At 34.3% G+C, this 23,578-nt stretch overlaps 1 protein-coding gene across 36 annotated transcripts in view; it reads right to left on the bottom strand.

Annotated features, from left to right (window-relative positions):
- The window catches only part of LEKR1 (leucine, glutamate and lysine rich 1), a 207,274-nt gene that overhangs the window by 159,869 nt on the left and 23,827 nt on the right, over positions 1–23,578 (bottom strand). For 30 of the 36 annotated variants that reach the window (XR_014076931.1, XR_014076927.1, XR_014076925.1 and 27 more), the window contains exon 3: positions 15,958–16,172. The exons of 4 other annotated variants lie outside the window; for them this stretch is intronic. Coding sequence is in view for 18 of the 32 variants with exons in the window: in XM_081570627.1 (XP_081426753.1) it covers positions 15,958–16,172 (215 nt within the window). In the remaining 14 variants the exon portion in view is untranslated. Of the gene's footprint in view, positions 1–15,951; positions 16,173–23,578 lie in introns of all 36 variants that reach the window. 2 more of the 36 variants (XM_081570626.1, XM_081570623.1) reach the window with 1 other exon arrangement.

Genomic DNA, 23,578 nt, shown 5'->3' with positions numbered 1-23,578 from the left:
TCTCTGACCATTTTATAAATGAAGAATCAAAAGCACAAAAAGAGGGAATCCTCTGGCACTCCAGTGGTTAGGACTCAGCACTTTTACTTCTGAGGGCCCAGGTTCAATACCTAGTTGGAGAACAAAGATCCCACAAGCCACACAGTAAGGCCAAAAAAAAGCTATATGCTAAAAGTGCAAAAAGATTATGAGGCAGGCAAGGTCGGGAGTTAAGCGATAGCTGAGCTTCTACTATTTATACAATATTATACACTGCTTCCCTTCATTTATTCTTGTCCCACTAGAATTTAGTCCAATAAAAACTATATTCTGTATTATAGTGATAACTAATTTTAAGCAAGGGAAATTAAAGAGGAAAAGATAAATAGAAGGGATACTGAATGTCTGGGACAGAAACTCTACAGAGTTAATTAAAAAGCTTGAGGGAAAAAAGACCTCCTTTAAAAACACAAAGCAGGAAGAAGTGTACCTTATTTTGGTAACCATGTTGCTATAGTAACAACATGATGATACACAGAAGAGCTTTCAAAGTTACACTGGTAATAAAAGATATACATGAATACATAGGTCTATTAACGTTATTGAATAAACATCAGTCTCTATAACCTTGCAAGATCTAGTAATGAGAAACCCATGTAAACATTATTTATACCAATAGTAAAAAAAGAGCTGTCAAATTCTAGTATTTACTATGTGTATGTGTCCACAGAGAAAAAAGAAGAATGGGAAAGAGTATGCTCTATACCTAAGTACGTTGGTCTGGAATACAATCTAGTGCTGGTAGAGGAAAAAAAATGAAAAGATAATAAAAAGATTAGCTGGTCTTAGAACTACATGGTATAAATAAAACTTGTTCAGGTTTCTCAACGTTTAAGAAATCCATAATACAAATATCAGTATAATAAATTCATATCCATACAACTAGACTAAGAGAAACATGATATAGACATCCAGGTTTAAATTACTTGCTAATAACACTCTGTGTCTATTGGAGTCATTTTTCAGTAGCCTGAAAAGAACCAATGCTCTTCCCAATGGTACTCAACCTTTTCTTTCCAATGCTCCCCATGCTCACATGCCCAAATACAGTCTCATCAGTAACAGCTTTTGTTTCACTGCAGAGATTCCCACTTGGCCCCGAAAGGTAAATCAGAATCCTAGGAGAGAAATGAAGGTTTGAGAAGGCCCCAGGTATTTGAAATAATTGTCTAGGTGCTGTGCTTAGTCGCTCAGTCATGTCCAACTCTTTGTCTAGGACGTATGCGCAAACAATGAGAGCTATAGTTCTCCATCAGTTCTTTGTTCTATAAAATCTTGATTACTCAAAATCCATTGTCTCAAACATTTTTAACATGTATGCCTCTTATAATATTTCCATAAACAACAGAGAATACGGTACAAATAGAAAAAGCTGAGCCTAGATATATTCAAGACAAGACCTTTAAAAAAAAAAATGGAGCTCTGGATAAGTTTCTTGAGATACTAATTTTTTCCTTCTTCAGGAATTAAAGCAAGCATGAATGTGTGATTTTCTGGAGGGAAATCTAATGCACAGAGAGGGAGGCCCCGCTAGTGTCTTCTTTCTTACAACTTCTGCGGCTATTCAGTCACTAAGTCGTGGACGACTCCTTGCGAGCCCATGGACTGTAGACCACCAGACTCTCTCTGTCCATGGGATTCCCCAGGCAAGAATACTGGAGTAGGTTGCCATGTCCTTCTCCAGGGGATCTTTCTGATCAGGGATCAAACCTGGGTCTCCTGCATCTCCTGCTTGGCAGGCAGATTCTTTACCACTGAGCCACCTGGGAAGCCCCTTCCTTACAACAGAACCTATTATTTCAGAAAGCAACAAGCCAACTCCCTGAAGTAAGTTCCCCAGACTACCCTGCATTTGTGGGAAAGCTTCTGACCTCCTATCACAGGCACTTCACCTGACAGCTTCTCTCTTCATATTTCTGCCTAGAAGTATACTTTTGGGAGTGCAAAAGCCATCTTGAGATCATGAGATCAGTATGAGACTGAAGGCCTACTCAATGAGAAAGATGTAATGAGAGATGGAAAAAGGCTAGATCCCTGATGACATTCTGAGTTGCCTACACCCGTTCTTACTTCAAGAAACAAATAAATCCTTGTTCATGTAAGCCACTTGCTGCAGAATGTGTTACTATCTGACATAACTGGTCTATGAGGGAGGCAGTTTTGGCAGAGGAAGATGATGACTCACAAAATCTGCCACATTTTCCCTATTATCCTCTACTCCAGCCAGGTACATCTATTCCTCCAATTGTCTTCATTTATAAACTCAGAGTCTCTACACTCTATTAATTTGATCCCAAACTGTGGGCTCTGAACCTTTGGTACCTACCTATGCCCTTTCCTTGAGCTGATTAGTCTAGACTTGAATTCTACAGCTCACCTAATTTGTGAGAATGGCCAACTATCAACAGAACTCCTAAATCTAATTCCTCAGAGACAGCCTATCCTTTTGTTGCTTAAATTTCCACGGATCATTTCAATTTGGCATAAGCAAGAGAAATTGTAAAGGAATTATTTAGCAGGCATGTAGTGATGCATATATCTAACTACTGACTTTCATGAGCTGCTATTAACATTGTAAAATTTTAAGTCATTACTTTAAAAAAATGTTCTTAGTTACTCAGAACAATGTTTAATTTGACTAAAAAATTCAACCCAAGGTCACAACCAAAATGGAGTAGCTCTTCTACTCCCAAGTCCATCTCTTAACTAAAAAACCCTGATCATCATATAACACAAGCACAGCAAAACTATGAAAGGCGGAAAGAAGATGGCAGATGGCCTACTGACTTTAAGATTTGAGAAACACCAAGGCAATAAGATTCCTGAGTTTTATTATTATCTCCCATATAGTCCCGATGAGTGTTACAGAAATTTCCAACCCAGAACAACCAACAGCCAGAGACCAAAAAAAAAAAGCTCCAAAACGTCTGATCAACTTAGCTGATCAGGAAAAGTGTGACTAAACAATTGAAAACAATCTTGGTAATATTCACCTTCTCAAGCCAAATATCAACTGTAAAACTGAACCTCCCCAGCTCACAGTTTCAAGACAGACACAACTGAGCAGAGTTGATACTCCACACCACCACAGCCCCGCCTGTTGATTCAGGTGGTGCACTCCAAGTCTCCTGGCTGGCGTAGTATCAGTGGGGTAAGCTAGGAGCTGATCTTTCATTCCCCTCTGTAGAAGCAAGACCTGCTCCAACACCCCCAACCAGGGTAGTGTCAGTGGGGTCAATGCGGAGCTGAGCCTCCACCCCCACCCTGCACCAACGAATCCGAACAAAGCAGTACAAGTTGTTAGTAGTAAACAGTCCATTTTGAGCTTCCCAGGTGGTGCAGTGGTAAAGAATCTGCCTGCCAACACAAGAGATGCAGGAGATTTAACCCTTGGGTCAGGAAGATCCCCTGGAGTAGGCAATGGCAACCCGCTCCAGTATTCTTGCCTGGAAAACTCCGTGGACAGAGGAGCCTGGCGGGCTACAGTTTATGGGGTCATAATGAGTTGACATGATTGCGTGACTGAGCACACAGTACACTTTTCTTATATTCTTGGTGTCAGTGAGGCCCAGTGGGGAATCAAACCCAATTGGCAGCAAAGAGACCAAAGGAAGCAGTGAAAAACAAGACTAGTGGCACTCTTATTCTGACTCCCTACACATATCCTGTGTCAGAGGGTTTCAGTTAGAAGCCTCTAACCCCACCCAGCATCAGTGAGCTACAAAAAGGTGGTGTGAGACAGAGTAGTCACTTTGTTTCTCATCCTCTGGTGCCAGTGGAATGTGTAGGGAGCTGAGCCTCTACTCCCAGATGGCATCGGTAAGGCAGAATCAGGGCCTGCTGGCACCTAACTTCTCCCATCCTTTGGTATCAACAGGGCACAGAAAGAAGTCCAACTTCTGCCCCTACCCTGTTACAAAAAAGTGTGAGACAGCTCTTTGGTTCTCCCCTTCTGCTGACAGTGAGTTCAGTGGGGAACTGATCTTATATTCCCATGCAGAGACACAAGAACCTGCAAGTTGGTGATTCACTTTTGCCAGAAAGGTGAGTGGAGCCAAGGGTGATATGTTAACTTCAACTTCACCAGTCTGATACAAGGCAGGGGGAACCTTACTTTTGCAAAGTAGTATTTGTGGACACAGCAGGAAGCTGAACAAACACACCCATTTGGCTTTCATGCTTTACCACAACAAGGGGAGTGTGTGTTTAATATATATATATAGAATAGGATCCAGAGTCTCATAGTATAACTTCCAAAATAATTAGGACTCAATAGAAAATCACTCATCATGCCAGAACCAAGAAAATCATAACATTAATCAGTAAAGATAATCAACAAACCCAGCACTGAGATGAATCATATGTTGGAATTATTTGATAAGGATTAAAAAGCAGCCATCATAAAAATTCGTTTAAAAGCAATTAAAAATTCTCTTGAAACGAAAGAAAAAAATAGAAAATCTCAGCAAAGAAACAGAAGTTAAAAAAATAGAAATGATAGAACTGAAAGATAAAATAAGTGAAAGAAAAAAAGAAACAAACCTCATAGGACAGGCTCAATAGCAGAGTATAATGACAAAAAACAAAATCAGAGAATGTTAGGACAGATCAACAGAACTCACCCAATCTGGACAAGAATGAAAATAGAAAAAATAATGAACAGAGTCTCAGAGACCTGTGTGACAAAACAACAACAACAAAAAGCTAACATTCATATGATTAAATTCAGAGAAGGAGAGAAGAGAGAGGAAGTATGATTAAATAATATTCAATAATGGCTGAAAACTTCTAATGGCAAGAGATATAAACCTACAGATTCAACAAGCTGTAGGAAAGATTCTTTTCTATCCAAATAGAATAAACCCAAAGAAATCCATGTTAAGACCATCATAATTAAACCACAGACTATGATCAATTATGTATATATACTACAATAACTAGAGCAACCTTTAAGAAACCTATACAAAGCAATATATTTAAAACACTATAAGTAAGTCAAGATATAATCCTAAAAAATGTTCAGCAAACCAATCTGAAAGTAAAAAGAGAAACATAAGTAAGAGAACCAGAGGAAATAAACTGGACACAAATAAAATGGCATACATAAACCCTAACATATAAAAAATTACCTAAATATAAACGTAAATCTAAATACACCAATTAAAAGAGATAGGCAGAGTGGATTAAAAAAGAAACATTCTTCAAAAATATGTTGTCCATAAGACTGACTTCAAATTCAGTGACGTAAGTAGGTTGAGAGTAAAATAATGTAAAAAGTATACCATGTAATAAACAGTTTTTAAAAGCAGTAATTGCTATATTAATATCAGATAAAGTAGACTTCAGAGCAAAGAAAATTACTAGAGACAAAGAATACTACATAATGATACAACAATCAATCCAGGAAAACAAAAATTTTAGATATGTTCATACCAAACAAAAGAGCTACAAAATACATGAAGCAAAAATTGTAAAACTCAAAGAGAAATAGACAAACCCACAGTCAGAGTTGGGAACTTCCAATATTCCATTCTTAGCAACTGATAGACTCATTAGACAGAAAATCAGCAATGAGATGAAAGAACTCAAAACCATCAATCACCAGGTTTTAATTGCCACTTTTAGACAACTCCACCCAACAATAGCATTATATACATTTTTTCCCAAGTACCCATGGAACAGTCATCAAGGCAGATGCATATCTTTGGCAATGAAACAATTTTAACAAAATTTTAAAAGTTGAAATCATACAGAGTATGTTCTCTGACCATAATGGAAATCAACCTAGAAATCATTAATAGAAATCTGACAAGAAAGTCTATAAACACTTGGAAACTAAATAGCATACTTCTAAATAATCCATATGTCAAAGAAAAACTCTCAAAGGATAATTTTAAGAATTATACAAAAACATACAGAACTGAATGAAAATGAAAATACAACATATCAGAGTATGTGCAGCACAGCTGAAGCAGTGAAGAGAGTAAATCTGTAAGTGACACTTTCTAACATCCAAAGATAAACCTGATTGAGCTTCTGTCAAGGGGAGGGGAAAAGCAAATATTTTAAATATGCCAGAGCTTTCTATTAGGTTTAACACGGCCTTCCCTCAGGAGAAACTATTTTAGCAGCCCTTACCTGCTGGGATATTATCTGAGCCTAACTGATCTGACAAAGGGAAAAACCCAGCTCTAGCTCATTCTAGAAATACTGTTACTCTTACTAAAGGCCTATATATTGCAATTCCTTTTACACCTTTATGTCTTGTCCACATATCAACAAAAACTTATAGTGTATACTAAAAGGCAAAAAAGGAGTTTGAAGAGACTGAACAAGCATCAAGAGCAGAGTGAGATATGGCAGGAATGTTAGAATTATCAGATCAGAAATTTTTTTAAATTACGATTAATATGAAAGGGGATATAATACAAAAAGGAGACAACATGTAAAGAACAGATGGATAATATAAGCAGAGACATTGAACTTTGAAGAAAGAATTAAAAAGAAATTAGAGATTAAAAAACAAAAAAAACACTGTTTAACAGAAATGAAGAATGCCTTTAACTGGCTCATTAGAATAGACGTTACTGAGGAAAGAATCTCTGTGCCGGAGGATATGACAATAGAATTGAAAAGCTTCTAAAACCGAAAAGCAAAGAAAAAATTAAAAACATAATAGAATATCCAAGAACTCTGGGACAACTATAAAAGACATAACATTTGCCTAATAGGAATACCAGAAGTAGAAGAAACAGAGAAAGGAAAAGAAGAAATATTTGAAACAATGATTGATAATTTCCCCTAAATTATAATAATGTCAGACACCAACCACAGATCCAGGAACTTCAGAGAATACCAAGCAGGATAAATGCCAACTAAGGTTTAGCATGGGGCTTTCCTGGTGCCTCAGTGGTAAAGAATCCACCTGCAATGCAAGGAATCACAGGAGATGCAGGTTCGAGTCCTGGGTCAGGAAGATTCCCTGGAGGAGGGCATGGCAACCCAGTCCAGTATTCTTGCCTGGAGAATCCCATGGACAGAGGAGCATGGCAGGCTATAGTCCATAGGGTCACAAAGGGTTGGATATGACTGGAGCAACTGAGCACACGCGCACATATATATTTATACATACACACATTTATGTATGCTTATTTATAAGTAAAATAAATGGCAGCAATGATACAAGGGATGGGAGGGGAAAATTAGGAATATTTAGCTATTATAAGGCACCTGCACTACTGATGAAGCAGTGAAGTGTTATTTAAAAGTTGACTTGGATTAGTTATAAAAATATATCGCAAACTCTGTGTGTTAGTCACTAGTCGTGTCCGACTCTTTGGGATCCCATGGACTGCAGCCTGCCAGGCTCCTCCATTCATGACATTTTCTAGTCAAGAATACTGGAGTGGGTTGCCATTTCCTTCTCCAGGGGATCTTTCTGACCCAGGGATTTAACCTGGGTCTCCCACATTGCAGGCAGACTCTTCACCATCTGAGCCACCAGGGAAGCCTCTAAAGCAACACCTTAAAAAGTGAGAAAAATAAGTATAACTGATAATCTGAAAAAGATAAAATGGAACTATGTTAAGTGCTTGATGAAATCCACAAAAGACAGAAAAAAGTGTGGAAGATAAAAATAAGAACAAAGAAAAAGGGCAGCAAATAGAAAACAATAACCAAAAAATGACAGATATTAATCCAACTATATCAGTCATTACTTTGATTATCAATGATTTAAATACACCAATTTAAAGACAGACTGTCAGAGTAGGTCAACTATCACATTGTCTTCAAGAAACACATTTTAAAGATAAAGACACACACAGACTAAAAATAAAGGGGTGTAAAAAGATACATCATGCTAACACTAAACAAAAGAAAATGAGAGTATTTACATTAATTTCAGACAGAGAAGACTTCAAAACAAGGAACATTATCAGAAATAAAGAGGGGTATTATATAATGATAAAAGGGTCAGTGTTCTAAGAAGAGATAACAATCCTTAACAAGAGAGCCTAACAACAGAGCATCAAAATATTGGGTTGACACAAAAAGTTCCTTCAGATTTTTCCATAAGATGTCATGGAGAAACCCGAACAAACTTTTTGGTCAACTCAATATGTAAGGCAAAAGCTACAGAGCTACAAGGAGGAACAGATTAATTACTATTATAGTTGGAGACTTTAACACCTTTTTACCAAAAATGGACAGATCCAGGAGGCAGAAAATCTGTAAGTTGAACTCAATAGTATCATCAATCAACTGATATAAACTGACATGCATGGATGACTTCACCCAACAACAGCAGTACAATACATTCTTCTCAAGTTCACATGAAGCATTCACCAAGATAGACACATTCTGGACCATCAAATACATCTTAACAAAATTAAAGGAATAAAAAATCATACAATGTCTGCTCTCAGACATCTAACAATGAGATGAAGCTAGAAATTAAACTGAAAGAGCTAGGAAATCCCAAAATACTTAGAGATTAACCAACACCCTTCTGATTAACAGATATATCAAAGAAGAAATCACAACGAAATTTTAAAATACTTTGAATTAAATGAAAGTGAAAATACAACTTACTGAAATTTGTGGGATGTAGCAAAAGCAGTGGTTACAGGGAAATTAATGGCATTAAAAACATTTATTTGAAAAGAAATATCTAAAATCAGCAATTTAAACTTCCACCTTAGGAAAATAGAAAAGGAAGAGCAAATTAAATCCGAAGTAAGCAGAAGGAAAGAAATAATAATAATTTATATAACTACAGTAAAAATTATACCAGAAGTCAATAAAATTGAGGTAGGAAATCAACAGAGAAAAAAAATCAATAAAACCAAAAGCTGGTTCTTTGAAAATATCAGTAAGATTTATAATCTTCAGATAAGGTGAACAAAGAAAAAGGGAGAAGATTACAAATTGCTAATATTTGAAGTTAAAGAGAAATCATCAATAGAGATCCCTCAAAAAACTAAAAGTATATGATCCAGCAATTCCACTCCTGGGTATAGAACCAAAGAAAACAAAAACATTAATTCAAAAAAATACATAGACCCCAATATTCAAAGCAGCATTATTTACAATAGACAAAATATGAAAGCTACCTAAGTGTCCATCAAGAGATGTATGGATAAAGAAGAGGTGTTATAGTTATACAATAGAATACTACTCAGCCATAAAAAAAAGAATGAAAAATTTCCATTTTTAACAATGTGGATGGACTTGGAGGGCATTATGCTAAATGAAATAAGTCAGACAGAGAAAACATGAATAACATATCACTTAGGTGTGGAAACTAAAACATAAAGCAAGCTAATGAATATAACAAGATGAAAACAGAATCACAGAGAACAAACTAGTGGTTACCAGCAGGGAGAGAAAAGGAGACAACACAAAGGTGGGGGATTCAGAGATATAAACTAATATGTATAAAATAAACTAAAAGGATATACTATACAACATGGAATACAGCCAATATTTTATAATAACCATAAGTGCAGTTGTAACCTCTAAAAAGTGTAAATCACTATGCTGTACAACTGTAACATATAATATTATACATCAACTATACCTCAACAGAAAAAGAAAAAAAAAGTATAAAAAATTTTAAAAAGAAATACTATGAATAACTCTATGCCCACAAATTTGATCACCAAGATAAAATTAATCAATTCCTTGAAGAAATGCTAAAACTCACACAAGAACAGACAATCTAAACATAACTTAACCATAAAAAAAATTTCAAAAAACTTTCATCAATAATTAATAAACTTCCAGAAAGCACTAGGCCCAGATGGAGTCACTGGTAAATTCTACCAAATATTTAAGGAAAAAATTATATCAATTCTCTCTTCCAAAAGATTGAGACTATCTCTCAACTCATTTAATGAGGCCAGTATTACCCTAATACTAAACCATACAAAGGAATTACAAGAAAACTACAGATCAATATCTCTCATGAACATGGAAGTAAAAGTCCTCAACAAAATATTAAAATATGTAAAATCAATTATATACCATAACCAAATGGGATTTATTCCAGGTATCAAAGCTGGTTCAACAGTCAAAAACCAGTTAGTCTATCACATTAACAGGCTAAAGAAAAATCACATAAGCATTTCAACAAGTGCAGAAAAAACATTTGACAAAATCCAACATCCATTCAAGATAAAACTCTCAGCAAACTAGAATAAAGAAAAAATTCCTCACTTTTATTAAGAAAAAAAAAAGTAGGGAATTCCCTGAAGGTTCAGCGTTTAGAACTCTGTGCTTCCACTGTAGGGGGCACAGAGTTAATCCCCGGTCAGGGAACTAAGATCCCAAATGCTGTGCAGCATAGACAAAAAAAAAAAAAAATTTACAAAAAATCTACAGTTCATGTCATATTTAATAGTGAAAAACTTGAAGGCTTCCTGCTGAGAGCAAGAACAAGATGTCTCCTCTAAACACTGCTATTTAACATTGTATATGAAGTCCCAACTTGTTCAGTAAGACAAGAAAATATAGGTATACGGATTAGGAAAGAAGAAATCAAACTTTGTTCACAGATGACATGATCACCTATACAAACAAACTGAAAAAAATCAACAAAGAAACTCCTGGAACTAACAAGCACTTTTAGAAAGGCTCCAAGATAGAAAGTTAATTACACAAAAGTCAGTAACTTTCCTATGTACCATGAACACATAGAGTTAAAAATCATTACCATTTACATTAGTGCCTTCCAAAAATGTAGGTATAAAGTACAAACTGATGAAATACATATAAGAACTATATGAGGAAAACTATAAAACTCAGATGAACAAAAACAAAGAAGAACTAAATAAAAGAGATATTCCATGTCTGTGGATTATTAAGATTCAACATTGTCAAGACATCAACTCTTCTCAACTTGATCTACAGATTTAATTCAATTCCAAGAAAAATCCCAATAAGTCATTTCATGGATATGGACAAATCCTGAAATTTACGTAGAGAGGAAAAAGATCCCGAATAGACAATTCAATATTGAAGGAAAAAAGCAAAGTTGAAAGACTGACAAAATCTGCCTTTAAGACTTAGTATAAAGCTACACAATATTAAAGATAGTGTGGTTTTGGTGGAAGAATAGACAAATAGATTAATGGAACAGAATAGAGTCCAGAAATGGAACCAAATAAATATACAGTCAACTGATCTTTGACAAAGGAGCAAAGGCAATGTAATGGAGTAAAAATGGTCTTTTTAAACTGGAAACAACTAGACAACATCCTCATGCCCCCTCCTCCATCCTCAAAAAAAGGATTCTAGACACAGGTCATACACACTTCACAAATATCAACTCAAATGAATCATAGACCTAATATAACATGCAAACTGCAAAACTCCTATAAGGTAACATAGAAGAAAAGCTAGATGACCTTGGGTACAGTAGTGACTTTTTAAATATAACACCAAAGGCAAGATTCATGAAATAAACAATAAGCATGACTTCATTAAATTTTAAAACTTCTGGTCTACAAAAGAGAATATCAAGAGAAGTGGAAGACGAGCCACATACTGGGAGAAAATATTTGCAAAAGACATCTGATAAAGAACTATTATCTAAAATATACAAAGAATTCTTAACACTCAACAATAAGAAAACAAGCAATCTGATTTAAAATAGGCAACAGACCTGAACGAACACCTCAGAAAAGGAGACATACAGATAGCAAACATAATAAAATATATTCAATCTCGTATGTCTTCAAGGAAATGTAAATTAAAACACAAGATACTGTTACATACCTATTAGAATGGTTAAAATCCAAAACACCAATGACACCAAAGGTTGGTGAGAACTTGGTAACAGGAACTCTCATTCATTGCTGCTGGGAATGCAGAATGAGAGAGCCACCCTGGAAGACAATTTGGTAGCTTCTCACAAAATTATACATAATTTTACTATATGATTCAGTTATCACACTCTTTGGTATTTACCCAAAGGAGCTGAAAATACATGTCCACACAAAAACCTACACATAGATATTTCCAGCAGCTTTATTCATAACTGCCAAAATTTGTAAGCAACCTAGGTGTTCTTCAGTTTGGTCAATGGATAAACTGTGGTTCATCCAGAGAATGGAATATTATTCAGTCCTAAAAAAAGAAACAAGCTGTCAAGCCATGAAAAGACATGGAGTAAATTTAAATGTATATTACTAACTGAAAGATGCCAATTTTTAGAAAGTTACACACTATATTACTCTAACCATATGACATTCTCTTTCTTCTTCAGTCATGTCTGACTCTTTGCAACCCCATGGACTAGAGCCCACCAGGATTCTCGTCCATGGGATTCTACAGGCAAGACTGCTGGAGTGGGCTGCCATACTCTCCTCCAGAGAATCTTTCCAACCCAGGGATAGAACTTGTATCTCCTGCATTGGCAGGTAGGTTCTTTACCACTAGTGTCACCCGGGAAGCCCATTTTGTTTTGGGGTATAACCAGTTAACAATGTAATAGTTTCAGGTGATCAGCAAAGGGACTCAGCCACACATATACATGTATTCATTCTCCCCCAAACACCCCTCCCATACAGGCTGTCATATAACATTAAGCAGAGCTTCATATGCTATATAGTAGGTCTTTTTTGGTTATCCATTTTAACAGCAGCAGTGTGTACATGTTAATCATCCCAAACCTCCTCTAACTATTCCTTCCCCACCTCCTTCCGCCCAGCAGAAAGTTCATTTTCTAAGTCTGTGAGTCTGTTTCTATTTTATAAGTAAGTTCATTGATATCATTTATTTTTAGATTTTACATATAAGAGATGTCATACAGTATTTCTCCTTCTCTGACTTATTTCACTCAGTATTACACTCTCCAGGTCCATCCATGTTGTTGTAAAAGGTATTATCTCATTCTTTTTAAAGGTTGAGTAATATTCTATTGTATGTATGTACCATATCTTCTTTATCCATTCTTCTGTCAATGAACATTTTCAACAATATGACATATTGAAAAAGGCAAAACTATGGAGACAGCAATGGAACAGTGACTGTCCATCCTTAGAGGGGAGGGAGGGACAAACAGGCAGAACACAGGATCCCTAGGGCAGCATTATCTATTCTGTATGATACTACAATGATAGATACATGGTATTAAACATTTGTCAAACCCCATAGAATGTACAACATCAAAGGGGCTCTGTGACAATCTAGAAGGGTGGGATGGGGAGAGAGGTGGGAGGGAGGTCCGGGAGGGAGGGGACATGGGTGTAGCTATGACTGATTCTTGTTGATGTATGACAGAAAACCACAAAATTCTGTAAAGCAATTATCCTTCAATTAAAAAAATGAACACAGTGGCAAAAAAAAAGCTAACACTAATGTAAAACCATGGATTTGGGGTGATAATGATGTACCAAGACAAGCTCATTAACTATAACAAATGTTTCCCTGTGACATGGGATGTATATAATGAGAAGTTATAGGTGTGTTGTTGAGTTGCTAAGTCATTTCCAACTCTTTTGTGACCCTATGGACTATAGTCCACCAGGTTCCTCTGTCCATGGAATTCTCCATGGAAGAATACTAGAGTGGGTAGCCATTTCCTTGTCTAGCAGATTTTTCCAACCCAGGGATTAAACCTGCATCTCCTGCACTGCAGGTGGATCCTTTACTGCTGAGCCACCAGGGAAGCCCTTATAGGTGTGTAGGAAGAAAAATTAAATAAATATTTATAAAAGAACAATAAAAAACATGAAGTCATAAATCTAACTAATAAACAGATTAAATGACTTACCAAAACAATAATACCATAAAAGTTTTAAATATATGTTGCTTTTCAACTTGCTTGAATCTAGGTTAGCAAAGCCAGAACAAGTTTCGTTGTTTGCAACCAAAAGGACTTGACACAGAACCCTTTCCAGAATTCAGCATAAGATATTTTTTAAAAATTGATACCAAAAAAATACAATAAACAATAAGATAAACAACCATGAAAAAATATTAGCAATGTGTAAATAAAGTATAAGTCCATATTATATTAAAAACTCTTATACATAAATAAAAATGTAGAAATAGCACCATAGAAATTTGGACAATATATATGAACAAGTAATTCATAAAAGAAGAAATATACATATATAATAAACATATGAAAAAAAATTCAACCTCACTAGCAATAAAGAAACACAAATTAAATAATCATGAAGTAACATTTTTTTTTACCAAGAAAAAAGTAAAATTTGAGAAAACTTAAGAAGATTCCAACACTAACAAGATCTAAGAAAATGGACACTTTATAAACTATTGGCCAAATATAAATTAACCCTGTCTTCTCAAAGGACAATTTGGTATAATGTCCATCAAAATCTTAAATTGGCAATTACTTTCTTTTCAGCAATTTCACTTCCAGGAATTTACCCTATGGAAAAACATATGTATACAAGAATATAAATATAAATACTATGCATAGTCATAAATACTGGAAATAATCTAAAACACTGAAAAGAGAAATGGTTCAGTAAATTATGGCATATTCTTAGTAAGGAAGACATTGTGGCAGTAAATAATAAGATAGATCTATATGTATTAACATGGAACAATTTCCAGAATATAAAATTAAGTGGTAAAAGTCACACACACTTTTGATATATTACTTATGTTAAAAACTAGTCTATTAAAAAATAGTTTTAAAACTACATAGCTTAAATATAATACATTACATATATTTAAAGAATATATCTTTAATAAAGCTTAAGGAACAATGAAGGATCTAGAAACACACACCAAACCATTAAAAGTATTATTTTTTATTTCCAGTGAAAAAAAGTAATCAGAAGAATAAAAAAGGACTTTCTTGCATTTTCTTCTATATATTTCTTTTATTTTGTATGTTTATGTATTATGCCTATAATTATTAAAGAAAGTAAACTATAACACTAAACAAAAGAATCTGACAAGCAAAAACCTTCCATATTCAAAATTTTAAACTAAATACTTTTTTTAATTTTTCCACTCAAATATGATTAAATACTTTTTCAGACCTGAAATTCAAGAAAACAAAATTTTCCTAGCAAAAGACTAAGAACTGATATTTAATATAATTATTTAGATTTGTAATAAAATTTAAGACAAGTACTCAATCCTAAGAGATTTAAGAAAACTTCTACAAGGACACAATGTTCAATATATTCATTAGTTCATTGCTTACTACATCAACTGTTGATATTTTAAGTGGAAAAATATTCATTCAAAGGAAAAGTCATGAAAAAACTGCAAAAACCCTTTTGTATAAGTGTCTATATAACTTCAATGAGGTGTCTTTAGGCAGAATAAACTGCTGATTGGACTTGCCCAGCATTAGGAACCCAATCTCTGATTTTACTCCAGCTTTATTGATTTAAAATCATGTGCCAGTTTTAACGTTCTGGCAACCTTTTCATAACATGAAAACCTTATTCTATAAATCTAAATAGTCAAGGATATCTAAAAAAAATATTAGATATAAAAGCTACTAAAATTCACCTGATTTTTTACAGACAAAACTTTCTAATGATAAAATTAAGATACAAATCTGGAGAAAAGTAAAAATCAACCCATCTCAACTTATAGTTACTGAATTAATTGGTTGCTAGTTATTCAGATGGATAGAGGAGGCTGGCAGGCTACAGTTCACAGGGTCACAAGAGTTAGGCATGACTTAGCAACTAAACCACCACCACCAATTATTCAGTTAGAAACATAAGCCTCAAAGGAATGTTCAGATTATATCTAGGAATTACACTTAGTAATCAGTAATAATTAATGAACAAATTCAAACGTATCAAGGTATAAATTATACTTGATATAGAGAAATTCTAGAAAAACAAAAGTCAAATCTATTTTCTGTACTTTTCTTCCAAACTAAATAAATGATAGAAAAGAATAACATACTCTAACCTTTCTGTTTTGGATTCATTGTCAATTTTGTACTGTTCAAAATCTTGGCTAAGAGACTGTAGTTTTTCTTGAAGTCTCTTTTCACGTTCTATACTTCCTTGATAAAATTTCATCTCTTTTTCCATCGCTTTTACTTTTTCTTCCATAGCCTTAAACTCATGTAGAATTAGATAGCTGACTCCACAGTACTTACAAACTTTTTCTTCAGGATCCATCTATAAAATAGAACATACATTTTACTGAAATGATATTTTTTTATTTCTAAAAAATAAAGTTCACCTGAAGATGTTATTGCAACCATCTTGGCCAAATGAAGTAAATGTATATTGTGCTCTGCCGTGGAGTAATAATTACAACACTTCATAAAATTTTTTAAAATGGAATGATATTGACTCTGACAAAATCTTGGAATTTAGAATAGGATCTTTCAGAGTAATAATTTCTCCACAGTATCTCTAAGAAAGATTTACCCTTGAAATATCTGCCATAAAATAAAACTTTTTGATGAAAATATCTTTCCAATTCTTGCTTTAAGATGAGTTTTCCCTGATGTGGGAAGAAATCACTGGCCTTTCACTGCCAACTGCACTGTGATCCTGGAAATGGCTCTTAGCTTATTCAGACTTCATTTTCCTCATTTATATAATTATAGCTTTGGGCCAAATGAGTTCTCATTCCTGTTCAGTTTTAACATTTTATGATTTGCATAGAATTTAACATTCTGTCATAAAACCTCAAATAGAAGAAACACTTTGAACTTAATCTCTTCCCCCTAAATCAGTTCTTTTCCCCTCAGGTAGGTATAGTTACACCTATTTTACAGATAAGAACATAGGAACTACTGAAGTTAAATAATCAGCTGATAAGTGGATAAGCTGACATTAAACCCAAGTCTATTTTAAAACCAGCACTTATGCCTGTAATCATTTGTATCATATTTATCTACCATGTGAATGTCTGCTAAATTCTCTTACTTCCTTCAGATAAAATGCTTATATATCTTTGGCCAGATACAGGGAGTGAAAAATAAAATTTTAGTGAAGTCAAGAGAGACGTAATTCTTTTTTCTGTATCAAGTATACAAATATTCCTCAAGCAGCCTCTACCTGTCTTGCTTTTCATAAAGATAAGAGAGATTCATTAAATATTTGCTTCAGGGCACTAAAACTAAAGCAACTCTTGGACTATACAAGGAATGCTTATTCTTAATGCAACTTTGTTAAGACTATAGAAACTGTTTCTGTAACTAAGAGTGATGCCACCATATATGCCAATCAATGCCATCTACCATATGTGTCTATCCATGCCATTATAAAAGAGTTACTTGAAACAAACTAATAATAACTTTTATAGTTATTTTCATTTAAACTTAATAAAAATTTCAATTAAAAACTATGATATAATACGATGGGATACAGATGAATGACTACATCAGTCGTCTAATGTAACTGACACCAAATTTATAGATTTATGAAACAAGTTTGAAAGAAATCATAAAGATAACCTGTCTCAAGCGTGGATGTGTTCATTGAGACTATTCCAACCTAGATAAGTTGTTATCCAGAGTCTATCTCAGCACTCAAAAATGATGGGAAACTACTTTGTGAAACAGCCCATTTCATCTTCTGATGGTTTTGTCTATGAGGGAATTCTTTCTTATGCTGATCCCAAATCTGCTTCCCTGGAGCATCCACTGGTCCTAGACCACCTAGCAACCATAAGGAATAACGAGATCTTTTTCTAATATTTAAAGATGGCTATTAGGAACACTACATATCTTTTAATTCTCTAGGCCAACACTTCCAATTCCTTCAGCTATTTCACATAATGACACGGTTTTGAATTTCTTTCTCAGTCTAGATAATTTTGTCTAAACATGTTCCAGTGTTCTATATCTATTTCAAAGTATGGAGTCCAGAATTGAATACTACTGTTGGTCTCACTAAAGCAGAGTAAGAGTGGACCTGTATTTCCCTCATTATAAGATCTCATTAATAATACCATTAGTAACATCATTTAATACAATCAGATCACAATGGTCTTCTGTATTTTTATCAATTACATGTTGCTATTATATACTATAACTGGTTTTTATGTTAAACAAAACCCCTACCCAAAAACACACTGCAGTGTAAAACCATGTCCCATTATACTGAATATACCAAGCCATTCCTTTCCACTTATGTCCCCTTTTGTAGAGAATCCACCTTCCATAGTCCTGGCTACCCTGGTAATATGACTAAAGCCCCCTCCAACAACCCACCCTAGCATGGATGAGTGATGAATGAAAGGTGGACACCTGACCTAGAAGAACCAAGTCCTGAGCTGGGATGAGCCAGCTGAGACTGTAAGTGTTGAAGACCAGGCAATCAGGACATCTTTAGGACAGTTAGAATAAATATACACGGATCACATGCAAGGTACAGAGTAAGCCACATTACTGGGATGAGAGAGAAGAATGAGCAGACAAACACACAGAGAGAAGATGAGAAAAAGACATTGCAGATCCAGTGTAAGAGAGAAAGAAACTGGAACCAGATACTGTCTCATACCCAATGACCTTCCACTTCCTTACTTCAGCCCCTAAGACCTAATTGCCCTACTTACCTTTTGGAATCCATACCCAATATTATTCCACTATTCTCACTTTTCCCCCTAAAGCTACCTATTCCTTACAACCAACAACCTCATTCTCTTATGTTAGCATTTAGCTTTTCAGATGCAAGTGCAGAAGAACAAATATAATTGTAAATATAAATAAATAAAATTTTAATATATATACATATACATATGTATGTATGTTTTAGACTCAAACTTTAGTTAAGTGACTTTGTATCCAGAAAATTCTAAGCTTTGTATCTTCTGCAAAACTGGTTCTGGCAAGTTGTTTTATCCATCTAATTTATTGATAAAGAATGTTGAATATGAGTTCTACCCTCAACCTTATAGCATGTCATATCTGCTTGGTTTGGTCTGGGGGTGGTTTAGTTGCTAAGTCATGTCCGACTCTTACAACACCATGGACTGTAGCTCACCAGGCTCCTCTGTTCATAAGATTCTCCAGGCAAGAATACTTGAATGGGTTGCCATTTCCTTCTCATATCTGCTTGGTTAATACTAATCCATTACTCAGCACATTACAGATACAGTGTTTCAACTGGTTACTAAACAACCCAATGACTTGTGTAACCTGTCTATATTTATTCATATGGCCTTTAGAAATACTAAGACAAACTTTGTCAAATGCCTTCATAAATTCCATATATTCTATGTCAACTACAGTTCCTAAATCTAGTGACTCTACACAAAATGAAATGGCAAAGTCCACATGCTGGTTCTGTTCAAGAACATAAAATTGGCTCAAGGGTTATTGTCTTCTCTAACATATGCTCACAAATTGCCCTTTAATGTAGTCTAGAATCTTGTCTGGGAGTTCACTGGTAGTAATTTATGGTCATTCTATACATGGAATGGTATTTGTATGTTATCCTCTTACTCTCTACATGTTCTCTAAGATCACCAAGAGTGGCTCTGCAATCCTACTGAAATATACTATCAGTGCCCAGGAATATAATTCATCCAGGTCAAGAGACCTGAACTAATGCAGAACATACGCATATTTTCTTACAGTCCCTTTGCCCGTCATGAGTTTTGGTTCCTTCTCATCAATTTAAAAATTCTTACTCTAAAGAACTTTCACCTTAGCCTATTAATCACAGTTCCTTCCCTGCTCCTGAGAAAATTCCATGTCTTTATTTTAAAGAAAACTCTTGCTGGATAGAGCTTATCTGCAGCCTGATGTACAAAATACAAATCATATAAACTTCAAAATTGTGAAAATTATTATAATGTTATTCCACCATAGCAAGCATGGTGGGAAAAGCTGAAATAAGTGAAATATACATGCTATAAAACAGGCCTCTAGATGTTCAACATAGGAAGACAAAATATGATATTTACTATAATCTAGGAAACAAAACAATTATAAAATAAATAATAAATCCATAAGAGTAGTCTCTAGGTTTCATTTAGTACAACCTAAGTCACTGATGATCTATATGAAACAAGTATACTGAACAAAGGTTTCAGTGCTATTAAATTGTAAATAGTTTTTGGTAAGTAAAACTGCAACAGTAAAATGTAATAACACTTTCAAACTCTTTGTATCTATATAGGCTAATTACTTAGGACATTTCTGTGAAACTTGAGAAGATATGAAATACTATAATTATGTTCCCAAATGAAGTAAGTAAACCTTAGCCGTTTTTTGTGAAATATAATTTGCTCTTCATTCTTATAACTTGGTGTTGTATCATGTCGTTTTGTAAGTAAAATAATGACATGCTGTCATTCTTGAGAAAAGAGCTATCATTAGCAGGATGTTTTTGTTTTTTACAAGATGCACTTTGGAGGAGGCATCAACAAATGCAGTATATTAAACAAATGTGCAGCCATTTAAAAATAAATTGTAAACTATACTTCTCAAATGCAATATTTGTACTTTTCAAATTACAGTTATTTAATATAAAAATGATGCAAATTTTTTAAAAGGTTAAATTAGGCCTCAGATCCTTTTCAAAGCTCCTAACTATGCTTCAAGTGGAAAAAACACTCAGTAACCTCCTAATGCCCAAGTAAGACATTCTCTGCTCAAAAAAATTGTTCTCCCTTTCTTTCCCCACCCGTTTCATGTTTTTTATGCTTGCATAAGGAGGAAAGAAATAGGAAAAATTTCACTGCTGTAAAAATGACAGCACATATAAAATGCTAACCTTTCTACTTAAGTTTTACATAAAAAAGATACCTTTACTCAAAACAATGAGTGTCTAGCTAGTGAATTTCATTCCAATTGGGAGAAATATTTTGAGACAGAACAGAGGACCTTTTGAGTCATTAGTAACATAGACCGCCTGACCAGTTCATAAGGCCATTAAAACCCTTCCTTTCAATAAGTCAACTGGCAGTACCACCAACTTAAAAACCACTTTGGTAAAGACCATCTACCCGAAACCCCTATTTCCAGCAATATGTGCTTTTCTAAGATATAAACCGTACTGTTCTCAAATTTATACGAAAAGGCAAAGGAACTAGAAAAGCTAAAAGGGTACTGAAAAACAAGAATAAAGTGGGAAAAGTATTTTACCTGATTTCAAGACACACTATTGCTACAGTAATCAATACAATGTGGTATTGGTCAAAGGACAGATACATAGATCAAATGGAATAGAATAGAGAACCCAGAAATAGATCAACATAAATATGCCAAACTGATTTTTATACCTCTACCTTTGGCAGAGGTATAAAAGCAAGTCAGTAAAGAAAAAAACAACCTTTTCAGCAAATGGTCTTGGAACAATTGGATACCCATAGGTTAAAATAATAATAAAAATAAAAAATAAAAGGATTTCAAACTAAACCTCACACCCCATTAACTTAAGTAACTTACAGTGGATCATGGATGAAAATGAACAACATAAAAATATGATTTTAGAAGAAAAAAGCCTAGGAAGAAATCCTCAGGATCTAAACTAGGCACAGTTTTTACACTTGATACCAAAAGCATGATCTATAGAAGGAAAAACTGATAATCTGAATTGCAAAATTTAAAACTTTTGCTCTGTAAAACACTCTGTAAAGAGGATGAAATGACAAGCTACAGACTTGGAAAAAAAAAGATTTGCAAGCCACATATTTGACAAAGGACAAGTACCTAGATCATATAAAGAACTCTCAAAACTCAACAGTTTAAAACAAATGAAATTAGAAAATGTGTAAGAGATATTTCACCTAAGAGGACACACGGATGCCAAATAAGCACATGAAAAAATAGTCAATATCATTAGTCATTAAGAAAATGCAAATTAAAACCACAATAAGCTATCACTGAACATCTACAAGAAAGATTATAATAAAAATTAATGACAGTGGCACAATATATTTAAAGTGATAAAAGGGGAAAACCTGCAACCAAGAATATTCTATCCAGGAAAGCTTTCATTCAGATTTGATGGAGAGATCAAATGTTTTATAGACAAGCAAAGCTAAAAGAGCTTAACAACACCAAGCCAACTTTACAAGAAATGTTAATGTGATTTCTATAAGTAAAAAAGAAAAAAAGGCCACAACTAGAAATATGAATATTACAAAGGGAAAAAGCTCATTGGTAAAGGCAAATATATAGTAAAGAAAGGAAATGAACCAGAAATAAAGCTTGTAGAAAGGTTAAAAAACAAAAGTAAGAAAATCATCTATACCCACAATAAACAGTTAAGAGATACACAAAACAATCAGATGTAAAATATTGTGTCAAAAAGAGTAATAGTGAGGGGAGGAGAGTACAAATGCAAGGGTGTTAAAATACATTTGAAATTAAGAGGTCAACAATTTAAGACTATATATATATATATATATATATATATATATATATATATATATATACACACACATATACACATATATGCTGCTGCTGCTGAATTGCTTCAGTCGTGTCCGACTCTCTGTGACCCCATAGATGGCAGCCCACCAGGCTCCTCCATCTTTGGGATTCTCCAGGCCAGAATACTGGAGTGGGTTGCCATTTCCTTCTCCAATGCATACATGCATGCTAAGTCGCTTCAGTCGTGTCTGACTCTGTGCAACCCTACGGACAGCAGCCCACCAGGCTCTTCTGTGTAAGGGATTCTCTAGGCAGGAATACTGGAGTGGGTTGCCATTTCCATATACATAGCTATATATAAGCCTCATGGTAAACCACAAACCAAAAATTGATAATAGATACAAACGTACACACACAAAAAGGAATCCAAACATAGCACTAAAGATAGTCATCAAACCACAAGAGAAAAGAACAAAAGAAGAAAGGAACAATAAAGATCTGAAAAAAATTAACAAAATGCCAATAAGAATATAGACATCAATAATTACTTTAAATATAACTGCATTAAAGGCTCCAATCAAAACACCTAGAGTGGCTCAATGGAAACAAAAACCAGATCTGTATATATGCTGCCTACAACAGTCTCACTTCAGACCTAAAGACACAAACAGATTGAAAATGAAGGGATAGAAAAAGGTATTCATTGTAAATGCAAATCAAAAGAAAGCCAGGCTGGCAATACCTACATAAGATAAAATAGGCTTTAAAATAAAGAATGTTACAAGAGACAAAGACATTAAATGATCAAGTGCTCAATCCAAGAACATATAATAATTGCAAATATATATAAGCCCTAATACAGGAGCACCTAAATACATAAAGCAAATACTAACATATATAAAGGAAGAAATTTACAATAATATAATAACAGTAGGGGATTTAACATCACACTTACATCAATGGACAGATCATCCAAGCAGAAAATTAATCAGGAAACACTGGCCTTAAATTACAAACTAAACCAGATAAACTTAATAGATATACATAGAACATACCATCAAAAAGCAGAAGAATATGCTTCTTTTCAAGTGCCTGGAAACATTCTCCAGGACAGTTCACATACTAGGCCACAAAACAAACCTTGGAAATTTCAAGAAAACTGAAATCATACCAAGTATCTTTTCCAACCACAATACTATGAGACTGGAAATCAATTCCAAGGGAAAAAAACTGTAAAAAAAAAAA

This window comes from Giraffa tippelskirchi, chromosome 2 (genome assembly GCF_054371585.1).
Source record: "Giraffa tippelskirchi isolate mGirTip1 chromosome 2, T2T-mGirTip1v1.2.pri, whole genome shotgun sequence".
In the NCBI taxonomy this organism is placed as follows: domain Eukaryota; kingdom Metazoa; phylum Chordata; class Mammalia; order Artiodactyla; family Giraffidae; genus Giraffa; species Giraffa tippelskirchi.
Note: the sequence above shows the minus strand (reverse complement) of the source record. Positions and strands in the feature narration are given on the sequence as shown.